The sequence below is a fragment of the Brachyistius frenatus genome, unplaced genomic scaffold, assembly GCF_029030835.1.
Source record: "Brachyistius frenatus isolate BFR_SWC_R1_liver_20210118 unplaced genomic scaffold, ASM2903083v1 Contig_164, whole genome shotgun sequence".
Classification (NCBI taxonomy): Eukaryota; Metazoa; Chordata; class Actinopteri; family Embiotocidae; genus Brachyistius; species Brachyistius frenatus.
In genome coordinates, this window is record NW_027210763.1 from 4,873 (window position 1) to 31,221 (window position 26,349).

General features: G+C 41.9%; 1 protein-coding gene across 1 annotated transcript in view; it reads left to right on the forward strand.

The window, feature by feature from the left end:
- Positions 1-286: 286 nt before the first annotated feature.
- Positions 287-26,349, forward strand: part of nlrc5 (NLR family, CARD domain containing 5) — a 29,574-nt gene continuing 3,511 nt past the window's right edge. The window contains exons 1-49 of the mRNA XM_069716924.1: positions 287-346; positions 1,786-2,096; positions 3,032-3,115; positions 3,245-3,430; positions 3,625-3,779; positions 4,299-4,430; positions 4,842-5,148; positions 6,020-6,425; positions 6,513-6,663; positions 7,173-7,303; positions 10,290-10,521; positions 10,602-10,843; positions 11,762-11,845; positions 11,943-12,026; positions 12,698-12,781; positions 12,887-12,976; positions 13,287-13,322; positions 13,410-13,439; positions 13,648-13,731; positions 14,159-14,242; positions 14,437-14,526; positions 14,642-14,722; positions 14,949-15,032; positions 15,183-15,266; positions 15,692-15,781; positions 16,031-16,078; positions 16,370-16,399; positions 16,509-16,592; positions 16,675-16,758; positions 17,073-17,162; positions 17,310-17,369; positions 17,790-17,873; positions 18,157-18,240; positions 18,990-19,079; positions 19,211-19,276; positions 19,369-19,452; positions 20,374-20,457; positions 20,555-20,641; positions 20,883-20,942; positions 21,191-21,238; positions 21,606-21,686; positions 21,782-21,865; positions 21,941-22,024; positions 22,209-22,283; positions 22,798-22,881; positions 22,993-23,076; positions 24,008-24,103; positions 24,181-24,264; positions 26,173-26,256. Coding sequence (XP_069573025.1) covers positions 1,802-2,096; positions 3,032-3,115; positions 3,245-3,430; positions 3,625-3,779; positions 4,299-4,430; positions 4,842-5,148; positions 6,020-6,425; positions 6,513-6,663; positions 7,173-7,303; positions 10,290-10,521; positions 10,602-10,843; positions 11,762-11,845; positions 11,943-12,026; positions 12,698-12,781; positions 12,887-12,976; positions 13,287-13,322; positions 13,410-13,439; positions 13,648-13,731; positions 14,159-14,242; positions 14,437-14,526; positions 14,642-14,722; positions 14,949-15,032; positions 15,183-15,266; positions 15,692-15,781; positions 16,031-16,078; positions 16,370-16,399; positions 16,509-16,592; positions 16,675-16,758; positions 17,073-17,162; positions 17,310-17,369; positions 17,790-17,873; positions 18,157-18,240; positions 18,990-19,079; positions 19,211-19,276; positions 19,369-19,452; positions 20,374-20,457; positions 20,555-20,641; positions 20,883-20,942; positions 21,191-21,238; positions 21,606-21,686; positions 21,782-21,865; positions 21,941-22,024; positions 22,209-22,283; positions 22,798-22,881; positions 22,993-23,076; positions 24,008-24,103; positions 24,181-24,264; positions 26,173-26,256 — 5,165 coding nt within the window. The 5' untranslated portion in view covers positions 287-346; positions 1,786-1,801. The remainder of the gene's footprint in view (positions 347-1,785; positions 2,097-3,031; positions 3,116-3,244; positions 3,431-3,624; positions 3,780-4,298; positions 4,431-4,841; positions 5,149-6,019; positions 6,426-6,512; positions 6,664-7,172; positions 7,304-10,289; positions 10,522-10,601; positions 10,844-11,761; positions 11,846-11,942; positions 12,027-12,697; positions 12,782-12,886; positions 12,977-13,286; positions 13,323-13,409; positions 13,440-13,647; positions 13,732-14,158; positions 14,243-14,436; positions 14,527-14,641; positions 14,723-14,948; positions 15,033-15,182; positions 15,267-15,691; positions 15,782-16,030; positions 16,079-16,369; positions 16,400-16,508; positions 16,593-16,674; positions 16,759-17,072; positions 17,163-17,309; positions 17,370-17,789; positions 17,874-18,156; positions 18,241-18,989; positions 19,080-19,210; positions 19,277-19,368; positions 19,453-20,373; positions 20,458-20,554; positions 20,642-20,882; positions 20,943-21,190; positions 21,239-21,605; positions 21,687-21,781; positions 21,866-21,940; positions 22,025-22,208; positions 22,284-22,797; positions 22,882-22,992; positions 23,077-24,007; positions 24,104-24,180; positions 24,265-26,172; positions 26,257-26,349) is intronic.

Consider the following 26,349-nt stretch of genomic DNA (forward strand, 5'->3'; position numbering starts at 1 on the left):
TAACGATCGTTAAATCATGAGACCTGCAAGTTCATTTGCCCGCTGCCAGTCAGTGTGAAACCAACTGCGGGGAACGACAGGCGTGTTTCATGTCAGAATGAGGAGCTTCCGAGGCGCCACATAAGTGCTGACCTGATCATTATGAAAACTTGCCAGCTTTTACCCACAACTGTCTTATTTCTCACTCAAAAATATCAGCAACAGACACCGTTCCCGCCTTTGTCCGTGCCGTGCTCTCGCGCAGCGTAAAAACGAAACCAAAAGTCTGCACCATTTCCTGAGTTTCGTTTTAAAATAATAAAGCACAGTGGCTGCAGTGAAACGCAGTCTGCGACAAGGGTGGTTGGTGAGTTCTCATTTTATTCATGAATATTAGGTTACTTTGAACGGAGTAGTAACTGCAGCCTTTGATGCAGCCGGTTTCTGTGGCGCTGCAGAGAACAGAAGACCTCGATGCTCGTTTACCTCAAGTGACCTCTGTGCAAGTTTCTATCGGAAGGAGACACAACACGGACAACACGGAGGGAATGTAGACTTGAGGTATCAACGTAAAAATGGAAAAACATCATGAACGCTTATGGACTTAGTTTCTCATTCATATTCCGCTGAATCCACCTAAATTAGATTCGTCATTTTGATTCTTTAAATAGAAGAAGCCTAACTCAATTCATAATTGAGAAAAAGAAAAAACAACAACATGCAAATAAAAGATGAGGGGAGGGCAAGTTCCTGAGCACGTGCTTGTGAAACGTTTTAAAGTGTCACATAATGACAAAAATAATACTACAATATTTCTGTCTGTATATTTTTAGTTATATTTAATACAATATAAATACACCGTGCAATACAACAATTATTCTGTCTGTATGTATCATATTTTTTTAGTCTTTGGTTAGTTATATTTTAGTTATTGAGGATTTGTACTTTTTCTTAGTCAATATCCTTTACTGTATTACTTATTTATGATACTTTGTGATACATTGTTTTTTACTATGTCTCTTGTTTGCACTATCCACTATGCTGCTGTAATCCTGTAAATTTCCCCACTGCGGGACTAATAAAGGATTATTTTATCTTATCTTATCTTATCTTAAACCTAGTTTGCCGGTTTAAATAAAAGTAGAGCCAGGTGTTGATCAGCTATGAAATGTCTGTTCTCCACTTTGGCTTTGTGAGTGATGATGATGATGTCAGGGGAAGTGTTGTCCTAAACAACGTATCAAATGTTGATAAAAACATTTTTTATATAGTTTTATGAAAAATAGATGCTTATTTTGAAAGCAACACCTCTAAAAAAAAGTTGGGACAGGGGGCATGTTCACAGCTGTTGTGCATCACTTCTTCTTTTTACAACTGTAAAACAGAGTTTTGAAAGTGAAATGTTGCCCCATTCTTACCTGATATAGGATTTCAGCTGCTCAACAGTTTGATATCTGCTTTGTCGTATTTTCCGTTTCATGATGCATCACATTGTTTGTCACAGGCAAAATGTGGTTGGACATTGTTTTGTGGAAATGAACAAGACCTTCCCTGAAAGACACGTTGTCTGGATGGCGGCATTTTCTGTTTCAAAACCTGAATATATCATTCAGCATCCCCACTGCTGTCTCTGAAATGCTCTTTTCAAAGCAAACGACGACTGCTGACTTTTACATTTCATACAGTGTCCCCACTGTTTTTGGAAACTAGGTGGTATTTGTGCTCCTTGTTTCAGTCGGGGCTGTTTGAGATTTATCGGAATTCATACGTGTGCTTATTTACATGTGTTGTTTGCTTACGTATCAGCTGATGGAGTCTGACCATGGATGACGAGGTTGACCCTGACCACGAAGACGTGAACTCCGTCTTGGCTCAGGAATCCTCAGAACTGTTACGCGTCCTCAGCTGTCAGTCGCCTGAAGTCATAATGGAGCTTTGGGAAAAGACGCCCGGCGCGTCCACGGCGGCGCCGTTGTGCGTGGAAGCCATGTTGGAGTACTTCAAGGAGGCCAGCGCTGCAAAATGCCGCCAATTCCTGCAGCGTGTGTGTTTGTTATGCGAGAACATGCCCATGCATCTGGACTCCAGGCTCATGTCAGTGGCTGGATGTGCAATCAGTGAGTATGAAATTATGCCATAGATGTTGACGAGCGGTGCGAAGTCACGGACAGATGGTGTAAGCAGAGTGTCACTCACACTCCAAGAGTCACTTTAGTGTTCAGTGGGTCAACTTTCAGTCCTGACTCCACAGTTTTATGTTGAAATTAATAAGTAAAAACACAGCTCCTAAACTGTGGCTGCCTTTCTCTCAATGTATCTGATATGGACGTGTTATTTATTTATTTTTTGGACATCATATGGAAAGCACCTTCTATTGCAGCACTTGAGGCCTGAGGTCCAACCCTGCAGTAAACAGCGGTGCAGCAGTTTTCTGGGACTCACAAAGGCTGCAGTTCCTCTCAGCCTTAATTCTACCAGACAGATAGATAGATTCATAATGATAATGATAATAATAATAATAATAATAATACATTTTAGTTTTAAGTTGCTTATATGACAAAATTTAAAACGTACATGACATGGCTGATCACAAATGACAGACTTCATGTAAATATTTTTATGATATAAGAACAGACCAAAACTAAATATATGTACAACTGTAAAACTACAATGAAAAAAACAAAAACATATCTTAGGATCTGATCTAAAACTGCTCTCAGCTTGGTTTAGTTTGAGGCCGCTTGTTTCACTGACATACAGCTGCATATAAAACAAGGGTTTTTTTGGCCTCACTGCAGTGAACAAGTGAAAATGAAAGCAGCTGATGTCCAACCCTCACCACATATTTGCACATATTCAAAATGTCTTGCAGCATCTGATCTCTGTTTAGAAATCCCCCAAATTTCCTTTGGTTCTATATTTGACATGATTTAGAAACTGAAAGTGTAAGTTTGAGAAAAGTATTATAGCATTAAACGTTCTGATATTGTCCAGTGTTTCCTCTGTGTTTTAATGTGCTGCATGTTTTTGTGTGTGTTTTCTTTCACCGTAGGTTGTTGTGAAGATCCCGGCGTGCCGGATCGGAACGCGTCACCGCCTCCTTTGGAGCAGCAGCTCATCAAACGCCCGCGGATTGGTAGAGCATACACACTTTATAACCTCTGTATATACATTTGCATCCACAAACCGGCCCGATAGTCCAGCATTAACGCATTCATATTTTTATTTTACAGATCTTTGCTATGTGTTTTATTTTGACCCGCAGATCACTGGGAGCAGAACATCGGCGCGGTGAGGAGGTCGTTGCTGACGAGGTTCGAGCGACTGACCCAACGCCTGGTGAGGGAGGTCCAGCTGGAGAACGTGTGGGTCGGTTTGAGGACGGCGAACAGAGGCCGGGACCGCCCGGATCAAACCCCGGGGTCGGCGGACAGAGGAAGCAGGACACCGGGTCAGCGGGACTTCCTCTTTCTCTCATTGTGCAATAACAGTCTGCTAGATTTGACTTCCCAGTTTGAATTTTCATTTCAAGAAAGGAGATTTTACAATAATAATTCAACATGGAAGGTAGATGTGAAGAGCTTTTCAAGACATTTCAAGTATCTATCTAACTAACACCTTTTATTTTATTTTTACCAAACTCAGAGCCTGATGGGTATTTCGGTTGCTTGGAGTCCAGACTGACTTTGGAGAGCTTCTTTCAGGGATGTGTGGGAAAAGTGACGGTCCTTGTCGGCCGGGCCGGTTCAGGAAAAACTCTGCTGATGTCCTGCCTGGGACAGCAGTGGGCTAATGGACTGGTGAGGTCACTTTTTTTTTTTTTGTATCAGCATTTGGTTCTAAATAAATAATTTGAATCACAAAGATGTTCTGTGTTCATCTGCCAGATCAGTGTTAATTGAATTTGTGTCCAAAAGTGCAGTCAGCAATATGTTTTTCTAAAAATTCACTGTCTGATTAATGGGTTGGGGTATGGAAAGTTTTCTAATTGTAATGGTAACTGTCTCTTTATTTTGATGTCGGGAGTAAAAGAAAAACTGGATCAGGACAGTGTTGCCAACTACTATTCACGGTTGTGACATCACAACTTAACGAAGCCATATGTAGACAGTTTTAAATATCAACAACAAAGTCAAACTAAATGTGACTGACTTTAACTTTTGTGTTCCACCTTCGGGGAATTTCTTTGAATTTGCCATGAACCACATGTGGTCAGATCTTGAACCGGTGACACTAATCTCGAGTGTCCTCTCTGTTACCTGTAAACTGATTTCGATGTGACTTCTTTTTCCCGCCCTCGTGGCCCTCTTGTCGTCCAGGGACCCATTCCTTCATCCTACCTGTTTGTCCTGCTGGAGTTTCGTCAGCTCAACCTGCTGCGCCGCCCTCTCACCCTGTCTGAGCTGCTATTCCAACACCACCTCCCTCCAGCAGGGGGCGATGATGAAAAGGTACGCCGGTAGCAATACTGCAATAGTTACTTTATGAAACAGGATTTTTCTAATTACAAATGTGACAGCAGAATTTTAAACAGCAGATTCCATCCAGTACATAAGCAGTATGGCACCAAAATCATAGATTCTGCTGCTTTTAGCTTGTTTTACAGGTCATGTGTTTATTAAGCTAAGTAGTCGTAAATCTTGGTCCAAATGGGAAAATCTTCTACAAATTAATATTTCTAAATAAAGATGAAATAAAACCTCGTTTAAAGGGAAGAACTGTGTAGTGTTTTTAAATCATTAATTCAGAATAAATTAGCAGGAGTTCGGTCGTCGGGTTGTTTCTGAACGGTCGAAACATGCAAAAAGTTTCTAATGGAACTATTCATTCTTACATCGTGTTCGTATTCTGTGTCGGAGCAGAGGGCCGTCATGGACTACCTCCTTTCCAATCCGGCGCAGAGCTGCTGGGTGCTAGACGGCTACGACGAGTTTCACTGCAAACTCGGCGGACGAGAAGAGCCGTTGGACTCGGAGACTCCTCGTCCCGTGGCCGACCTCGTCTCGGGGTTGTTACATCGCCAGCTTCTCCCGGGCTGCACCGTGCTGCTCACCTGTCGCGTACGTGACGTCGTAGACTTGGACGGCGTGGTGGATAAAGTGGGGCAGCTGCTGGGGTGGGACCAACACCAGATCGAGGAGTACGTGGACGACTTCTTCGGTGGAAAAGGTGGACAAATTATTTTATATTCACATTGTGACGTCTGTTAGAACTCAGACATACAGATAAATATGTAGTCCAACCTTTTATTTTTCCCTCTGAGAGCCACTTTGACATGAATGAAACTAACATTTATTCACATAGTTGAGCTCCACCCAAACCAGCTGAATAAGCATTTTTCATCTGTAGGTTTTATTTACGAGTGTTTAAATCACATCTGCATGAAAGGGACGTTACATAATGAGTGAACCCAGTTTTTAAAAAAAAATATTATTGGATGTTCATGTCTAGATTCACACTAATAACAAACAAGTTCAAAATTAACCCTGCATGTTTCTGACTGAGCATTTATATAGTTGTTTTTTATATAGTTTTTTGACAAAGCTCTTTAGCAATGCTGTCTTTACTTACATTTTAATACTGACGCATTAATTTAGTACTTTAAACCAAACACCTGCATCGCAGTCGTCCAGCAGCTAAAAGTTAATCCACACTTTGCAACCTTTCAGGATGCAACATTTTCATATAAAATAGGTTTGCATGCACAATATCTATAATATTATCTGTATAACTGGTGTGAAATTCGATTTTTATTGAATCGCAAACAGTTTGCATTGCACTGATTCAGCACATTTTCTGGAAGTGCATTGAGAGATTGATTTTGCACATCAGCACAAGTGTTTTAAGTTATTCTGTCTGACCTCTGCTTCAGGTTGAAGACGACCTAAGCTATGTTGGGTACCAAATAACTCATTGAGTCAAAAAACAAAACGCAGCAGGAGAGTCACGGACATGTCAGTCGTAGAAGTGTTTCAATCTGGTGAAAATAAGTGAAAATGTCTTCTGTGGTCTCAAACTTTAACGTCTCCACTGCAAAAAGCTCTCGGAGTCCAGGCGGCCGATCTCCTCCGCTCCAGTCGACACCTCCTCGCCATGTCCTCCCTCCCGGCCCTCTGCAACATCTGCTGCATCTGTCTGGAGCATTTACTGCGGGAGGGGAGAGATGCAGGAGGGACACAGGAAGAAAGAGGGACGGCTAAAGCTGCAGAAACAGGAGGAGCGGGACGGGACGAGGACAGCAGAGGACGGAGTCGTTCACTGAGAGGAAGAGGAAAGAGAGAAGACACCATAATGGATGGAACAAACGGCGGAGTTCATCCGCCTCCCTCACCAACCCGACTCCCCTCCACCCTCACGCAGGTCTACCTCACCGCTCTCAGTGCCTTTCTGAGCCGAAGTCCAGCTGAAGGAGGGAGAGACGACAGGAGCACCAGATTTACTCACAGGTAAAACCTTGAGTAGATTAACGTCAAGAAAAATAAAACACCACCATCAAACACGCATCTCATTTGTTTCCCCGTCTCTTTGTGCAGCGCTGCCTCTCTGGGTCGGTACCGGTCCGAGCTGCGTGAGCTCAGTCGGCTGACTTGGAGTGGTTTAGAGCAAAGCAGGATCCTCTTCATGGAAGAAGACGTTCCACCGGGTGTTCTGAAGTTTTCCCTCCGGACGGGGCTCCTCTCACAGGTCACACATTCACAACATCCCTCTACGTATCTACGTATGTGTGGGTGTTCAGGGGATCCTCTGAACCCAGAAGGCCGATTTGTTTTCTTTAAATAGGGTTTTGGTGTCTGCTGTGTGCAGACTGGTTGTTTTTTTTGGGACATTACTAGTTTTGCAGTGTTCAAAACTTATACAGAAGTAATAAAGCACAACAGCTGATAAGTTAATCGCCGGTATTATTTGTAGCCAAACTGGCAGCACGGGTCAACATGCAGTGTAAACATTCATCGTCCCCAGAGTTGTAATAACTTCATTCATAAAATCGTATTATATTTATCTATTTGCTTGCATATTCTCACACAAAAATGTTTTTGTTAAATCGCTGCACACACCTTTTTAACACTTTTACTTTAAGACCCTTGAACAGACATTTGAACTCAACTTTTATTTATCCCACAAAATATAAATTTTTACAGAGCCACCGTGTTTGTGAGATAACAATTAATAAACGTCCTTGTCCTTCCTGTCAGGTGGAGGTCAGATGTCAGGATGGGACGCCGGTGAACGCCTACAGCTTCGTTCATCTGACGCTGCAGGAGTTTTTGGCTGCTCTCCGAATCATGACGAGTAACGACGTGAGTGACACACAGCTCAGGAAGAGGTGAGGAACCCCAATTCAGGGAAGCCTAACGAACATGCTCATATTCTCCAAGGTGGTTGTAATAAATCGCAAATCAATTATAATACCAATCAACAGCAGCTGATTTGTTCACATTTCACGTCAGCGTTCCCCTTCACATACCGTTGAATTATCGGCCTATTTACGTCCTGGAAGCAGATATATTTCTGCCGTGCGTCAGGCACGTAAAGCACATTTAAAAAAAGGTCTGAAATACCGACACCTTTCATTGTGATGTCGCAGCTGAACTGAATGAGACTCCCATATGTTCGCACCGCCACACTCTGCAGGTCCAAAAATAACAAACATAAACTGCTCTCATCAGGGCGGGAAAACAGTCTGTCACAACATGACATATCTAACGCAATAATTATGATTACTTTCACGTGTGGAGCAATCTTTCATCTCCTACCTGAAATAAATTCTTATAAATCTCATCGGGGGGAAATGTGTAATAGAAATGGACTATTTAAAGTTCATACCAGGAATAACTGGGTAACACGAGTCGAGTACGTTGAGCATATTTGACCTCCCTCCCTCCCTAAAAGGAGGACAGAAAAATGCCGGTGTAAGCACAAAGCAGGACGAGCCAATCACAGCGGTGGAGGCTCTTTGGGTGGGAGGGCAGTGAAAGTGAGACACAGCAGGAGGCGACCCCTGTCACTGTGGTTTCATTATAAATTATAATACCAGCCTGCCTTTCACTCTGCCTGATATTCTTCCTTGGTGAAGAGTTGCTGCTGCTTCTGGTGTTCAAATGACAAGAAAACAAGTTTGTAAGACTGGCTGGAAATCTGCACTTTATTTAATTAGTGAACTTTATGCAATCAGCAGCTTTTACTCTTCGTTTCTTTTCTTTCTCTTTTTTTTTTTTAACCATAAAAGGCTGTTATGAGAACTGGACCAGCTGCTAAGCTCCGCCTCCTGACATCCAAAATTGCAGCCTTTCAGAGCTTCACCGCCAACTGAGATAATCACCTTCAGATGCCATGAACGCACAGATGCGGACTATATTCTCCTCTTTGATTTTAAATATCTGTAGCTGTCACACTGTGACAGGATCAATACTTGTTGCTCCAAATTGAAAGACAGCCTGCACACAATTTGGACCCCTGGCACGGCTGTAGGGAATTCTTTAATTGCTAAAATCCTGATCTGGCAGTTGCTATATTACCCAGAATGCTTTTCATTCACAGCAATCAGAGAAGCTTTTGCACATATTCTGAATTTCAGCTCAAACGCAAGCATCTATTTATGCAAGAATTAGTGAAACAATTTGACAAAATTAAAAATAAATAACTTATTAAATGACTCAAGAAAATGAATAATATGCACCAAAAATGATATTAACAATAAATTAAGGCATTAATTAATTGATCATATATGACATTAATTGCTATTTCTGTATTCATTTGCTTCTGTATCTACATACAGAAGCATAAATTAATTTGTATAAATTCCACTATTAAGTTACTTTCCTTTTTCATTTTCCATTTTATTTGTTAATATATATCTTCAAATGGGGGTTCAAAGTGTGCCATGTGATCATTGGTCGATCATGGCGTGGGGTGCCCTTCTCATATTCTGCCTGCGGAAGCTCTGGAAGGTTGGTCGCTTGCTGGTTTGTCAGATGAGTGAGGCAGGAGGTGAGTGTGGCCGTGAGGTCTGGGGGTGGGTTTCCATTGCAGTAAGTTACAGCATTGTATGGGAAGTTGTGTTACACTAGAATCTCTGTAGTCCGACGTGCTGTGGTGACAGTAAATTGTTAGGATTGCATAAAATTGAACCACAGCTGTGAGGGACTGTTGTATTTCTGTCTGTCATAGTTTGAGTGCACTGGATGTTTAACCAGCGTGTTGAGTGATGTGCTGTCCAAGCGTTGAGGTGTGTTTAGTAACAGGAAGTCTGACAGCACAGAGACACATCGTCTGGAGGAGTAAAAATCATGAGCTCACATTCACCGTCACATCGGGTCGGCCCAGTGTAACATCACTCGCTGCCTTTTTTACATTTCTCAGACAAATACATACGCAGCAGCAGCCCAAGCCGAGTCCTCACAGAGACACTCCCCTTATCGTTCTCTCACCAACCCCAAATAAAGCCTCGCCGTGTCAGAAGACAAACCTGCAAGAAAATAAAAACAGTCTTTCACCGCTGTGCTGTCCCATCATGAGCCGCTTTGAGCCCCAAATCATTCAAAACAAAAAGCTCTGCGTCCATGAAGGAAAAACACAGGAAGTTCTCTGGTCATCTCCCCACTGGAGGTCTGCATTTCTGCAGTGCGCCTGGCCACCGATCCAATCTGTGAAGCTCCTCCTGGGCATTATAAATCAGAATTGCAGAAAATGAAATAAACTTAAATAATAATGAAAAAAAAAATGAAAAAAAAAAAAAAGAAGGAAGAACTAAAAAGGAAAAGGAAATTGTAAATTCAATTAAAAAAAAAGAAATATCAATTTATATTACATTTTCTCCATTATTGAACCTCTCCATTTATTTTTAATATTATTTCTGTTGTATTTAGTTCAATATTTATCAAATAATTTATATTTTTCTTTATTTAGTTTTGTTTTGTTTTGGTCACACTGTGTGAACATTTGGTTACCGCGGTAACATGTCGGCGAGTGAGTGCAGGGATCAAACAGAACCTGCGGTCCACTTGTGTTTCCTCCCAATATTCATAACATGCATTTGACTTGTCGCCTATTAAAACTCAATGCTCATAATCAGCCATTTCTCCGTAAGGTCTTCGAAAGCACCAACATCCATGCAAACACCGAACTCTGCTCGGATTTCAGAATAAAAGTAGTTTCCGTAAACAATATAGCACCTATAAATGAACATAAACATGCCTGAATACACCACTGATCACGTGATGATAGTAGTCAGAGCAGCATACCTATTGTACATAATGTGATTATTATTCTAATTAAAGTGTGGACCTTCGTCTTCCTCGTCACTTCCTCAGATTCAGTCTGAAAACTCGCTGGATGACCAAGGCAGACCAGAGGACGGTCTTCACCGACTCCCTGTACCTGTTCGTGTGCGGTCTGGCCTCCCCACAATGCACTGCAGCCCTGGTCCAGTTAGCCCGGGCCTCGTGTGGACCGGGAGTCCAAAGCTGGGTCGAGAAACGACAGGCTCTCGTTCTGAAACTGCTGAAAGGCCTGTGTCACAGCAACAATCTGACTGGACCGAAGGTAGAATACAAACAGTAAAGACACATTTCTCTTTTTCTGTCTCTTCCTCCCTCATCTCTCCCTCCCTACGGTTTTCCCAGTTATTGGAGCTTTGCCACTGCGTCCAGGAGAGCCAGGACCAGCAGCTGGCCAAGGAGGTTGTGGGTTCGAGACCCGTCCTGGAGCTGCGCAAAATCTGGCTGTTACCGAACGATATCGATGCTCTGGCTTTTGTGGTCAACTCGGGAGGCGATAATGGCGTCGGTTTGGACTTTGGAGCGTGCTCAATGGAGCTGGACTGTTTGGACGTCCTGCCCAGGTGTCAGTACATTCATTACCTCAGGTGGGCGGACAAAGCCGTTGACATAACCAAGATAGTAAATAGCATCAGTATGCGCATATATAAATGTTTCTATTTGAAGTGGCTAAATTTGCTCTGTGTGTGGTACTCAGCGTTTGAACAAGTGTTTGGGTCAGAAGGTTAACAACTGCTTTTTGATTTGATTTTTTGATTTTATACACTTTATTAATCCCCGAGGGGAAATTTCTTCACTACAGCAGGGGGGCTCTCAGGGGGGAGATGCTGCAGCAGGCTGCCACTAGCGCGGCGCCAGGTAACCTGACCTGAGGTGCATGTTTTTGGATTTTTATTGCCAGAGGCGTGGCGCACTATGAAAGGGTTGTGAAAGCTGTATTTGTAACACGTGGGAATGTTGAGGTTGATGGTGTCGAGTTGTCAAGAATCTGAAAACTTGCGTTTATCTTCCAAACACTTGGAGAGAGAGAGAGCACTGGTTGCACAGCGATAATGAATGCGGTTCTGGAAAGAGTCGCTGCTTCGCATTTGACAAATTCTCCAGCTGGCCGGCCACCTGTCGTACTGTAAAACTAAAACAATTCATTTCCACTATGTCCGTGTGGTTGGTACAGTAACCTTAGCTCAAGTGCTCAAAGATGACCACCGAGTCTTTTAAAGGACTTAAACAAAAGACACAAAAGAGTTCCCTCAACAGTAACACAACATTACACAACGTGATGCGAGTAGGAGACAGAAAGAAAGACAAAAGAAAAGAAAAGCCTTTTTTCAAAGGTTGTGTTCAGTATCAGATTTGTGAAGCTGCTGCATTTAAAACAGGAGCGTTTCCTTTCTGTTGTCCAAAGTTCTGCCCGCCTGTTGAGAACTGCATGCAGCTCGCAGCAGCGCGTACAACTTGTAATGATTGCGTTAAACATTTATATTATATTATTTATGTTTTCATAGTTTTCGCAGCCGCAAGTATGATGACAAGTTTGCCGAGAAGTTGTCCTCTGTTCTGCCTGAATTCGCCACCCTGAGAAAACTCGAGTAGGTTCCAGATTTTTTTCTTTGCTCCTGAAGGAATGTATCTTCCTCTTACAGCCCGACAACAGCGATTGATTGATTTTATCTTTGTCCTCTCAAGGTTTTTTGGTACCAGTCTGACTGCTGCAGGTGCAGCTAGTTTGGCCTCTGGTCTCCAGAACTGTCTGGACATCACTGAAATCAAGTATATTTTCTGTCCTTTATGTATACAGCGTTAATTTCCCTGCTGCATTCACACTACAGCCACACTAATGTGTTTTAAAAGGTATAACTTATAACTGATCATACCACACTACTCCTCTGTTCTTGAACCCCTAAAATGGAGACTTTTCAAAAGGCTGCTGACCCTGTTTTAGTTGGAAAACGAATTAAACACAAATTGCAGGCAGAAAAATGCATTAATGACTCTTACGCTGAGCTGAAATGAAATGGATGAACTCGAAGTAAATAAATGGTAGTTACTGGAAGTAACTTCAGTTCTGAGTTGGTGCGTATCGTGTTTCACCATTTAGTTCCTCATTGCTAAACATAGCCAACCAAACCAACACCGCAGGCTCCACGGTCTGACTTCCGGTGTACAATAATCATCATATCATTTGTGTTTATTATGGGTGTTAGTATGGACGGAGATCGCTTTATTTTTTTTAAATGCCGCTTTTTTTTTTCCTTTAAAACATATTAGTGTGGATATAGCCTAATTAAAAGTAGTAAACGTGTCCTCCGTCAGCTAATATGGTCTTCACTTCTTTGGACACGTGAAAATCAGACACTTAATATAATGATTTTTATAGATATTGGATGAAGGTCTAAAATGTGACACACAGCGAACTTACTTGATGTATTTTTGCGTTTCAGTCTGAGTGACAACAATCTGAAAGACGAAGGAATCGAACACGTAGCTGAGATTTTCAACAAACTCCAAACACTGGCTTCTGTAATGTAAGTTCATTTTTCTTCTGGGACTTTTATCGTTCATTCATTCCAATACGGTCACGAGAAATTTAGCTGCTTTTTAGCTTTGAAGGTTTGTGTGTGTCTCTGCAGGCTGGGACGAAACAACACTTCTCTGAAAGCACTGGACTGTCTCGTTGAAAAAATGTCCTCGTGTTCGAACATCCAGCATGTTCATGCAGAGTATGAATGCACACACACACACACACACACACACACACACACACACACACACACACACACACACACACACACACACACACACACACACACACACACGGACATAAACAAGCACTGCCAGTAAATCTGCAGGTGTAATTGTTTTTTGCAGGATGTGTCAAACTCATTTTCGACACACTTTAAGCTTAGCCACACATTTTAAACTATTTATTTTACACTCTAAATTGATTATCTTTTTCTTTGTCTGGTGATTTAAATCTTAAACATTTCCAAGTAAACATCGTTATACACGGACATTTGTTTGTCTTTGCAGTGGGATGAAAGAAGTGACAGTAACTTTCTACACAAAGTGAGTTCACGGTTTGATAAAACAAAATAAAACAATAAAATGAACAGAGGTGAGGTTTTGACCTGTTCATTTATTCCTCCTCTGCAGCCATAAAAGTAAACCTGAGCCAACAATCAGGTAAGACATTAAACAATAACTCTCCTATCATACAGCGTGTTGACTACTTTACAAAAACTCAGGTGTTTTGCCACTTTGTTCCTTCTCCTTCTGTTCGTGTGCAGATTGATTTCAATTTAGTGCAATGGTTTTTTTTTTCAGTGTGGATATTTAGCTGTTGTTATTCTATAATGACAGTTTATGTTATTAAGGTATCATTTTTCTCCAGCTTGTTGAACCAGAAGTGGAGCCGGTCTGAGATGCAAAAACTTGCCGAGTCTCTGTGTCGCTGCCCCGCCCTGTCTGTCCTGGAGTGAGTCAATACACTCTTCAAATTTAAAAAGCCCTGGACACACAGAAAAGACACAGCAGAACAAAACATGAATGCAGCATGCATTGTCCGAGATAACTATCTATATAAATGTATATCTGCAGAAGTAGACGTAACTGTATTGTAAAGATATATTGGAAGTAGGTTTACCACATATGACCAACAGCACTATTATTTAACACGGCTAGTCAGAGTAAATATTCTGATCTGTGTATCAGATTTGGTAATTCGTACACAAATATATCTGAAAATGTAAATGTAAATAAAGTTGTGTGTGTGTGTGTGTGTGTGTGTGTGTGTGTGTGTGTGTGTGTGTGTGTGTGTGTGTGTGTGTGTGTGTGTGTGTGTGTGTGTGTGTGTGTGTGTGTGTGTGTGTGTGTGTGTGTGTGTGTGTGTGTGTGTGTCCCAGTCTGTCTGGAGGTCAGTGGGATGAAGAGATTTCAAAGACGCTGACTCAGTTTTTGCCGAAGTTCAACGTGACCGAAAAAATCATGTGAGACTGGATTTAAACAAAACTCTCATCACAAAGGAAATGAATGCCACATTTACTCTGAAAATGATATTTGTTATTGTGTTTCCTGTGCGATACAGCTGCACTATTATACCTAAATATCCAATATGTAATACAGTATTTAGCGGTTAAGAATTAGAAAAGTGTAAACGTTGCCGTTAATTGTCTTTTCTCAGCATGAACGACAGCTGCTCTTCAGTGGACTCTCTGCTGCTTCTGACCGCTCTGCTGTCGGACTGTCGTCCCGTGACGGAGCTTCATATCAGGTACCAACACGTGGTTGGATATTAAATATGCACACATGTAGATGAATTCCTCTTTATTTCGAATGTGTTTTATTTTGTGAGGAAACACCCACTGTCGTGTTTCTGTGTGTTTCAGACTGCAGAGTCCCGTCCAGGTGTCGATACTGTTCTCCGGAGGGAGAGAAAAACCTGCAGAGGAAACTTCTAGAACGCTTCGGTTTGTGCTGTCGCTCTCACAAAAATAACACAACAGCATTTTTGAGAGCACAACAGGATGTAGTGGAAGGATTTTACTGCAGAGAAATCGTTTAGGAAAAAGATTGTGCTCGTTCAGAGTAGCAGAGTTGTCCAGGCGGGTCTGTAGTTCAACTACGTCTGCAGTCATAACGCTGAATATTATCGATATAACTACTGATAATCCTGAAGCTGTTGTCTCTTGTCAGTCTCAGCTGCTGTAATCTGCTTCCTGCTGACCTGGAAAGAGTTTGGGAAAGTTTGGGAACGTCCTCCGATCTCACCGTGCTCGAGTAAGATGCACAAAAAAACATGAATGTACACGCACACAATCAGCAAGTACAAATGGGGATAATGCAACAGTTATGGCATTTTTTTTTCTGAGTAATTATTTTGTGTCTGACCATAATTACACATTTTTTAATGACACACTTTATTTCCAGTTTGTCCGGTAACTGTTTAGGCAACAAAGGTCTGAGGATGTTGTTGGACTTCCTGCCTTGTCTCAGCAAAATCCAGACGATCAAGTAAGGCTCATTATAATCAACTAGTGAACCATTCGGAAACTTGAGTTTTAGAGCTAAATATTCATTAAAATATGAAAAATAACCTTGTGAACCCGCCAGCGGAGTTTTTATTCCAATTCTTCTCTATTTAGCTGCGAGTGTTTCAAAGGAAACACGAGACTTTGTGTTGTTGTCAGATGCTCATTGAAAGTTGGCAGAAGCGGAACTTCTATTTCCCCAACAAACAGGTTTCCAAAACCTGGCAGCCGCTGCGAGTAAGCTTCTCATTCAAAACACTGGCTTCCTCCTGGCTCATTGTTTATCTTTCTCTGTGTGTGTGTGTGTGTGTGTGTGTGTGTGTGTGTGTGTGTGTGTGTGTGTGTGTGTGTGTGTGTGTGTGTGTGTGTGTGTGTGTGTGTGTGTGTGTGTGTGTGTATTTTTTTCAGCGCCAGCAACAATGGCACCAGCCCGGCCGGAGCGGCGCTGCTGGCTGCTGCTTTGTGCTCCCACGACAACTTAACACAAATTCACATCAGGTCGTCTTTTGTTTTCCATTCGAGGCGTTTAATGAGTTCATTAGAGCAGCAGAGAGAGCACCTGTTTCACCAACTGTGGCAGATGATAAGTAGCTTATTTATATCTGTTTATGAAAGATTAAAAAAAATAAATAAAAAAAAAAAAATAAAATAAAACATAGGCCACATTTCAATGGTTTTGTTAGCTTTAAACTAGAGTTAAGATATGCAGGTGGTTTCTAATCTGTTGGCGTCCTGTTGGTTTTATAGCGATGGAGGTAAAGACCAGGTGATTCTGAGCTTCTGCCCTGATGGAAGGTAATAATCATAATCATGATAATCCTAAACTTTATTTGTATTGCTCCTTTCATACAAGAAATGCAGCTCAAAGGGCTTTACAGCAAGAGAATTACATGCTGTGTTTCATGTATAAAGAAAAATTAAATATATAATACAAATTAAACAAAAATAGAGTTAAAATATCATAATGCAATTTATAGAAATGCTGAATGTGTGTAAAATAAAAACCTGCATTCATATCACAGCCTGCAGTTTGATTTTCCTGTTAATAAACTAACCTCTCTTTTTTTTTTCTTTTTTTTTTGTCAGTGAGGACAAACAGCAACTGAAAACGTTCAGGTGACATAAGCCAGTAAAAAGACAAGACAAAAAATACACAATTTAATTCTTCTAACTTCAGTTTTCACTCAAGTTTAAATACAAAATAATGATTTGATTTATTTTGTAGAATAACCAACAGCAGCCTCCGACCGTCTGATGTCACCACAGTGTGTAGAAGTCTCGTCAGGTGTCGTTCCCGTTTGGAGTTAGAGTAAGATTCATTACTTTATATTCACATTTTATTCCTTCAGCACAGGTCAACTTTCATTCATTAATATTTCATGCTGCGTCAGGTTTTCTTGCAGCTCGTTGTCACACAAGGCCTTCGAGAATCTGCTGAAAGTGCTGCCGAAGATGACGTCGCTGCAGCGACTCGAGTAAGACGCACACGTGCACGACTTCATTCGTACGCATGTTTTTTCTCTAGTTGGAGATTTTTATTTTTATTTTGTTGTAATATGTAAAACTTAATCCTTGTTGGGAAATTATAGATATTTATTTTTAAGACAGATATGTAAATAAAATACCTAAAAGTGGTCCAGTTAAAATTGTATCATACAAAAAGCTTGCCATCATTCTCTGGAGAAATTTGATAAAGATTTACTTAATTTAATTTAATTTTTTTTATTTTTTTATCAATAACTGCTGTAGTTAAATTTGAATTAACCGTATCCCCTCTTTTTCTCGTCAGTGTCAGCCACAGCATCACATCCACAGCTGACGCACTCACGCTAGTCAGCTGTTTGACTGACAGTCGGAGAGTCTCATCGGTGGAGCTCAGGTACAAAATGAACTTGTGAAAGCTTTTATTTTGTCTGTAACAGAGTGAACAGATGTGCAACAGCAGAAAGTCTTCCTGATGTCGATTTCAATCTGTCAGCAGTGATGTGTTTTTTTGGACTAATTGCTGCTTTGAATTCTTCTTCAGGCCTCACAGTGAATCCTTCGTCAGTTTCGACGCCGTGAAACCAGAAGAAGTGAGCTGCAGGTCGGTTTAATCATCTACTGCTTTATTTTTCAGTCTGTCAGCTGCTTAAACGTTCACAGTTCTCACAGTGTTTAACTTCTTTAACTCTTTTAATCTAACTGCCAACGTGGCTCAGTTTAAAAATAATAATAGACAAACTAATCCAGCAGGAATTCTGTCTATCACGACTCAAAAACTATAATTGGCCATTTTTTTTAAAACAGTAACTAAGTGAGAAAATGTATTTTATTATTTGACTGAAAAACATCTGCTGACGCTTCAAAATACAACTTTTAGAGCAGTAGAGAAGAAAAAAAACAAGGAAGTACATTCTCTGCAAAAAAAAAAAAAAGGTTGCATGGAAGGAAATCACATCTGGGAACTTAACGACCTTCCTGATCGTTTCCTCCGTCCGACCGTCTCGACTTCACGCTCACGCAGGTTCACTCATTTCCACCTGGACGGAGACGACTCGAAGAGACTGCTGGAGACCCTGCTGCAGGGTCCCCGACTCTCTGATCTGAAGTACGAGACACACACACGCACACACGCACACACACACACACACACACACACGCACACACACACACACACACACACGCACACACACACGCACACACGCACACACACACACACACACGCACACACACACACACACGCACACACACACACACACACACACACACACACACACACACACACACACACACACACACACACACACACACACACACACACACACACACACACACACACACATACACACTAATGTACCCGATGCTCACTTACTCTCCTCTTCTGACTGCAGTTTATCGAACAACCAGCTGGGAGATGAAGGAGTGAAGTGTGTGATGGATTCTCTTCCAACGATGAAAATCAGGAGATATGTCAAGTAAGATGCGTCTTATGAAGATGCAACATTTAGATGCATTTTACAGGAAGTTGGAGATGCTATTAAAACAAGAGAAAAAAGAGCACTTATAGAATATACTGTAATTGTAGTGTTTGAAAATGTCTTTTTCCATTTAAAGAGTATTTGGTATCTACCTGCCACTGAAACTATTACTCGTGCCTTCGTAATTTCTCGACTGGATTACTGTAACGCACTTTATTCTGGTTGGACGGAAAAACAACAACATTCATCTTCCAGAATTTTAACCAGGAAAAGAGATCGTATTCCAGTTTTAGCGTCACTACACCGGCTTTTACTTGTTTGTTTTTTTAAGTTTCTGAATGATTCAGCACCTTTCTCACATTTTCTGCCCGTTTATCTGAAGATGTTTGAAAGCGTCCTCTTGGATTAAATAATCCAAAAATGAACTCCAGTGAAGCAACATTTAGTTTTTATGCACCAAACTTTTGGAACAAACTCCTGCTGCGAATTAAAAGAGAAACTTCTGTTTGTAGTTTTAAGAAACAGCTGAAGACTTATTTTTATGATCTTGCTTTTAAGTAATTTTTTACATCACTCTTTTGATTTAATACTTCTTGTCTCTACTTTTATTCAAGTTTTATGTCTTTGTTTTCACCTTCTCCTGTAAAGAGCTGCATATTATACGTTCATTGTTATTATTACTATTAATGGCTATAATGTGGGATAAACACTTCTTTCTTTTTTTCGTTATGTTTCTTCATCCACAGCCTCAGTAAGAACGGCCTGAGCCAGCAGGGGCTGCTGGACGTGTCCCGCTCGCTGCGTACCTGTGCTCACATCTCTGCTGTGGAGCTCAGGTGAGTCTGTGTGGAAGTGAGTGAACAAGACACAGAGAAAGAGAGCATAAAAAAAAAAATCAATGAGGATTTATGTCTTTGTCTATTCGTCTCCTTTTCTCTTGCGTTTTCCTTCTGATGTCTGCCGGTAGTTTGGATGAAGAGCAGAAGTGTCTCATCTGGTTCAGACAAAGTGGAGGTTGTGAGAAAACGCTGAGGTAATCAGAAAACTCGAAGGTTTAGACTCTCTCCTTTCTGTTTCAACTGTTGTTATATTACGTCATTCTCCGCTCTCGTTTTTTTCTGTCAGTGTCAGAGAAAGTCGTTTGGAGCGCCACCATCTGGTCGGGTTTGCAGAGATCGTGTCCGGCTGTCCTGGTTTGACCAAAGTGGAGTAAGTTCACCTCCATCTTTAAACGCCATCGTATGGAAAATGTATGTGTAACTTCAGATTTCAGGGGGAAAAAAAGACGGGATGCATTGCTGACATGAGAAAATATCTTTTCTTTAATTTTTTTGTAAAAGTCGACACTACAAAAAAATCTTGTAATTCCAATTTTGGAAAATCTTTAACTTTGGTTGAAGGATAAATAAATGAATAAAATTCTGTAAAAAAATAAAAATAAAAATTCACATCATATCAACTCCTATGACCAGGATCCAGATAAGAATTTAAAAAAATGCATTAAGGTGAAGAATAAATAGATATATTTCTTCTTTCGTTCTTATTTTCAATGACGTTTCTCCTTGCCGTGAACAAAACAACTGCTTTTTTCCCTTTCTTGCACTATGCTTTCATTTTTTTCTGAAGTGATGAACAGTTGGTGTGTTGGTCCGGACTACTTATAATACACTATATACATTTAGTGCTCCTTGATCTTCGATAGCATTGAGCTGCTGAGCACAGCTGCAGCTGCTGTGCGGCTGAATTTATGGTTGTTGTTCAGACTTTGGCTGTTGCTGAGCTTCAGATGTGTAAATAAACATCCAACTACTATCTGAACTTCCTTTATGGTAACCAACACGTCACAGTAGCTTTAATTAGCTCAGCCACAAAAAACATCACTGCACACACAGCTGCTGCGTCTCCAGTGTTATAAACCACTAACCACTCGTGTGTCTACAGTTATAATCACTGACAGTCAGTTTGTTTTTACCATTAAGGTTTTAAAGGTGGCTTATTTGCTGTTATTTTGTGATTTGAAATTTTTCTTGGATCATGTTTATATATTTTTTTTAATGTTCCGTGCTCGTCCCCCAGTGTTAGATATTAATCTGAAAACTAATAATAAAACATCTGCTGTTTGTTTTACAGGTTTAAGAACAATTCTCTGCAGTCAGAGTGGATCGAAGACTTTGTGAAACTGTTGGACTGCCGGCAGACCGGAGTCATTATCAGGTGAGAACATCTGAACTACATCTTACAACCTTTTTGTCAAAGTGAAATTGACCTGCTGATTCGCTGCTCCGTGTTCCTCTCTCGACTTTCACATCAGCGTTGAGGAGGATTGGATCAGAGCTGAGAGAGCTGTTCGTTTAGTGGCTCGTTGTTTGGACCTCAACAGCAACATTCACACGATCAGGTGAGATATGAAAATGCATGCAAATACACACACACACACACACACACACACACACACACACACACACACACACACACACACACACACACACACACACACACACACACACACACACACACACACACACACACACACACACACACACACACACACACACACACACACACCAGGAAAGGAGACTCCCATATCAACATGTGCAGCATGTGTGTTGTTAACACTGTCAGCCACATTTGTTTTGCAGCATCCATCATAGCACGCTGCACCTGTCTCTGATCAAATCCACCCAGCTGACTCCAGCCAGGTAATAAAGTTCAAGTTATTTAGTGATGGATTGATTATTATGAATCTGCAGCTGAGAAACTGTGAGCACGTAGGTGATACTATAAAAAGGGCAGTAAAAATGAATAAAAGATATAAAACCTGTCGTTTCCTGTAGTTCAGCAGGTAGTTGTTCTAATATTAAACAGTTCTAATATTAAACTTTAACAGGTTATACTGCACACACAGAAAATCTGACCATGCTTCATTTTGTGTCATTTTTATTTTCAGCGGTGACTCTGCAGATTCAGCTCCATCGCTGGCCACAAAAAGCATAGGGTGATTGTTTTTAAACTTACACGTTATACCTGCAACTGATGCAAAACCTTCTTACAGCTCCACTGTGTTAATGACTGAAACTTCACGTTCGCACGGCTTCGAGGACAGAAGATAAACGTCAGGCTTGTTGTTATGAAGGAAGTGTTCAGCTATGATCTTTCTTATTCTTAAAATTGTTCAGTAATGCCAGACAACAAATGAAAGGAAAGAAAATAGCAACTATACACATGCAGAAGCATTATTTTTGTGGTCTTCAAAAAAACCTTCATTTTTTTACCACCAAAAAGTGACTAATTATCTCTCCTCTCCTCTCCTCTCCTCTCCTCTCCTCTCCTCTCCTCTCCTCTCCTCTGCTCTCCTCCTTCAGCTTTGTGGACTGTGTAGACGAACACCAGCTTGCGTCCATGATGAGCATCATCCAGCGGTGTCCTTCACTGACAGAGCTGCAGTGAGTATAACTTTGTTTTATGCATGAACGTAACATGTAGAAAAATATTTGTAAAAAAACCCAAAACAACTCCTGTTTGTTCTCGTTCGTCACAGTTTTTCCGTCACGAGCTTCGGTGCAGAGGGAGCTGAGTTTCTCCGGTCTGTTCTGCCCTCGTTGCCAAACCTCTCTTCTCTCAGGTTTGAGCCATTTCACATTAAACACGTGTTTTCATATTCATGAGCATGACAATAACCCTCTTTTGTCTTCTGCAGCGTTGGATCCAAAGAGAGCACTGCAGCTGTGGTGGAGCACGTCTCCGAGGTCCTCCTGCAGTCGGCATCCATTCAGCACTTAAAGTGAGAAACACCAACAAAAAGCATTCTGTTGTAAACGCTCTGATCTCCGACAGCCCCTGAAGTGTGCACAGAAACATGGCTGGTCTGACCTCAGACTTTTGAAAGGTTTCCTTCGACTCAGATTTGTTTTAACAATTCATACAGATACAACAATGACATGATGTTCCTCTTTTACTCTGTCCAGCCTATCAGGTCATGTGATCAGAGACGCAGCTGCTCGGAGTTTGACCAGGTTGTTGCCTCGTCTACGATCAGTCAAGTAAGCATTTACAAGATAGTGTCCAGCAGAGGTTTTCCAATTGGTCGAACTTCATCAATTTATTTCCCAACGAAATAGTGCATAAGAAAATGTCTTCGTGCAATCAGGGCTGACAAGCGAAAGAAATAAAACCGCAGAATTACCTCCTAAATTATAGAGCTGACTACGGATGTGACGTTAGTTTTGGTCGACATTGTCACGTGATCGCCGGCGACAAACAGCTCCTGCATGCACACGCATGGGTTCAGGGTCTGAACTCAGGAACTGATGACGATCACTTACTCATGAGGGTCGTAGCTTCTTCCTGCTCCGTGCACGTCGCGGTGCTGCGCTCCGTTAACGTGCAACAGCTGCAGCCTCTGCACTTATAGACTCACCCTCCAAAGACCAGTGATAAGAACCTACGTGCATCGTTGTGTAAAACATTTCAAGCATCTCATGCAGGTTGTAAACATGATAATTAACCACCGGACCCCCCCCTCCCCCCGTCCCCGTCCCCGTCCCCCCGCTGCAGTCTGACCCGCTGCGTGTGGAGCTCGGCCGCCCGGCTGCAGCTCGTGGAGGCGCTGGGGCAGTGTGTCGGTCTGGAAGACCTTTGGTACGATATGCAACCGTGGCACACATTTATATGAATGAACGTGTGAAAATGTTTTCTATGCTTCCTATGTTTTTACGTCTCTTTCCTGCATCTTGCCCCCCCCAAAAATAGTCTGGACTCGGCGCTGCTGGACGAGCGCAGCAGGACGAGTTTGGCACGAGCGCTGAGGAATTTAAACTCGATACGCCGCCTCAAGTAAGAGACAGCCTCTCCTCCCGTATCGCTTTCATTAGGACAGGGTGTTCTCCATCGAGCGTCCTCGTCACAACTGATCAATTATCACATTAGTTTATAAAGGACACTTCTTTTTTTTTTCAATATGTTTTGATCTTTCCAGGGGATTTGGAAGACTCATGAATTAAACCCTGACTTCCTGCTCACCACAATCTTCAGGATTTATTGAGCATGAAGAGCTTAGTCGGTAAAAACTATTCCAGGCTGACATCTTTGCTTTTTAGTTTTTTTTTTTACTACGGTCACACCGACCCGGATGACCCCCTCCAACCCCCTCCAACCCCCTCCCTTCCCGAGCTATCCAGTCTATTTATGATGCCATGTAACCGCTTGCACTGCCAAAATCCTCATAACAGCCACTGTTGCTGCAGTCCATCATACCGACCTGTCATCGGCTCCATGTGAGCTGCGTAATAAATACGTAGGGTCTGATCCCACGACCCCCACCCCCCACCCCACCACACACACACACACACACACAGGAGGGAGAATATTCATGAATCATCATCATGTCCTCTCATCGTGCTAAGCTGTAAAAGTGTTACTATCTGATGAGCAGCGAGGTCACACCATGGACTGCGAATGTCAGTGTACAGTACTTAACAGTACAGAAATACAGATCGTAATTAGGTGGATATTAATCTGCATCAAACGAGATGTTGATTTATTTAGTCCTCTTTACTGTCCTGACGACACTTGAAGCATGTCTGCTAGCTCAGCAGCCAATATGACCGTGGCTTGGTTGAACAGTACGTGTGTGTGTGTGTGTGTGTGTGTGTGTGTGTGTGTGTGTGTGTGTGTGTGTGTGTGTGTGTGTGTGTGTGTGTGTGTGTGTGTGTGTGTGTGTGTGTGTGTGTGTGTGTGTGTGTGTGTGTGTGTGTGTGTGTGCCAGGCTGAGTAAGGTTGCCACGGCGATGGGACAATCAGAAGCTAACATGGATCTCCTGGTCGCTGCTCTGGAAGGACTCACGCAATTAGAGGAGATCGAGTGAGTTGGTTTTTTTTCACACATACAGATTATTTTTCAATCCGTTGTTAATTCTGAGTTGAATCTTCTTTTCTCAGGTTGGACGGTTGGCTGATGGCCGACGGAGGAATCGAACAGCTGATCAGACTCCTTCCTACCTGGACAGAGCTCAGGAAGATCAGGTTATTGTTAAACGTTTTTTTAGACCACAAAAAAAAAAATCATCATCTATGTTGTTATAATCCTGCAGATAAATATTTTAGAGAGTTCAGCTGTAGAAAATATTTCTCAGATTACATGAGCATACTCTTAGATTTTTTTTTCTGGTGTGAACTATTGATGCAGCCGTTCACATCTGCTACTGACATCATGTAGGTGCCACTTCTCATCAAATATCACCAGTCAAACTAAAAAGTGCTGTTTTGGTTTCATCCACCACTGAACGGTCTAAATGCGCCTCTCCTCGACCCTCCCTGTTTAGATGTGTTAGAGAATCTACGATCCGTGGATAATGCAAACACAGCAATTTCACACTAATTAAGAAAATTATAATCCATTTCTGCCAATGAATCCCACCAATCAATGACCTTTTTCTTTTCCTAAACGACTTCCAATAATCTGCTGCTTTGGGATTTTTCGTCTACATTTAACAGCACGGTCGAGCTGTCTTCTAAAGACCAGAGACTCGTCCTCTGTTTTGCTCGTGTGGAAGCGAAAAGTCACTCAGAACACACGAACTGTTTTATTGGATCATCTTCTTTATTGGTATCAGCTGTTCCCATTTGGCAGCAGGTTGGTCCGACAGCTACAGAAGGTCTTCCTGCTCAAGGTTGAGGGATGATGATGCTGCTGTTTTTAGTTTTTTTTATGCGTGATATGTTGTGTTGTCGTCATCCATGCGGATCTTTTGTCGTATCGTTGGATGCCTTTAAGAAACGTCTCCCTTCTGATAAGTTCTCTAGTTTTTTTCTTGACAGGAAGCTTCCCTCATAAATGTCCGTCAGATTTGTAACCCCCTCGTCTCCGTTTGACCCGTCACTGTTGTTGTTCTTCTCTGTTTATTTTTAGTTAGTTTAGTTCGGGGTGACCGGTGATTGGAGGGATTGTGCAGGTGTTAAATAAAGCGCGTCAATTTCCATCTGACTGTTCTGATGGAGGTCGCAGATGAAGCAGATCATATGTGTGCAAGTGGCACAGATCAGATGTCAAATAGTTATGTTTTGTTTGAGCAGGTTGCTCACTTAATCGCAAGGGTTGGGGGTTCAATCCCCAGCTCCTCTCGTCCACGTGCCGAAGTGTCCTTGAACAAGACACTAAAGTCAAAGTTCTTCAATTTTACAGTTAAAAAGCGTTTTTACAGTTGAAGTGCAGTCCATTCACCATGTTGAACCACAAACTGGATATAAAAGTGTTCGTAGCTTCAGGTCTGTAAAATGGTTCCGATGCAGAAGTGTCTTCAGCTGCAATACCAGCGAGTGCCACTAGAGGTCGGCTCCAAAAAGCCTCCGGCTCCATAGACTCCCATTCAACTTCTCTCATCAAATCCAAAGTGAATAAAATGTGTCCATCAGTTATCTCGGTGTTGTTAGCTAAAGTCACTCCTTCTTCTTAGTTTTCTGGAGGTCCATCTGAAAATAATCCCTCATTCATTAGAAAAGAAGATTCAAGAAGACCTGGTTTTGGGGGGGTGTCTGTTTGATTGACAGGCCTGTGGTGCAGTCAGGTTACAGCTATCGGTGGGCGGGACATATTATCATCGGCTTTCCAATCAGATCAATCAGATCCACCGCTGGCTCCTCCCCCAGCTCATCCAAATTAGTCACTTTCTGATCCAAACCGCTCCGAACTAGTAAAAAATGGCGACGGACAGCTTTTTGTGGTTCCGAAACAATTTATTAAAACTTTTTTTTGGTGTGTGTGTGTGTGTGTGTGTGTGTGTGTGTGTGTGTGTGTGTGTGTGTGTGTGTGTGTGTGTGTGTGTGTGTGTGTGTGTGTGTGTGTGTGTGTGTGTGTGTGTGTGTGTGTGTGTGTGTGTGTGTGTGTGTGTGTGTGTGTGTGTGTGTGTGTGTGTGTGTTTATTTGTCCTCCAGTCTTTCAAAGAACCTTGTCACCGACCAATCAGGAGTGAAGCTGCTCGAGGCCTTGAAGAGCTGCAGCCGCCTGCAGGAGCTCCAGTAAGGACAGTTTTACATGCGGTTTCTTCCTGTACATCAGTGAAAGACTACGTTACAGATGATTGTACACGAGGCTAAAGATGCTATTTAACA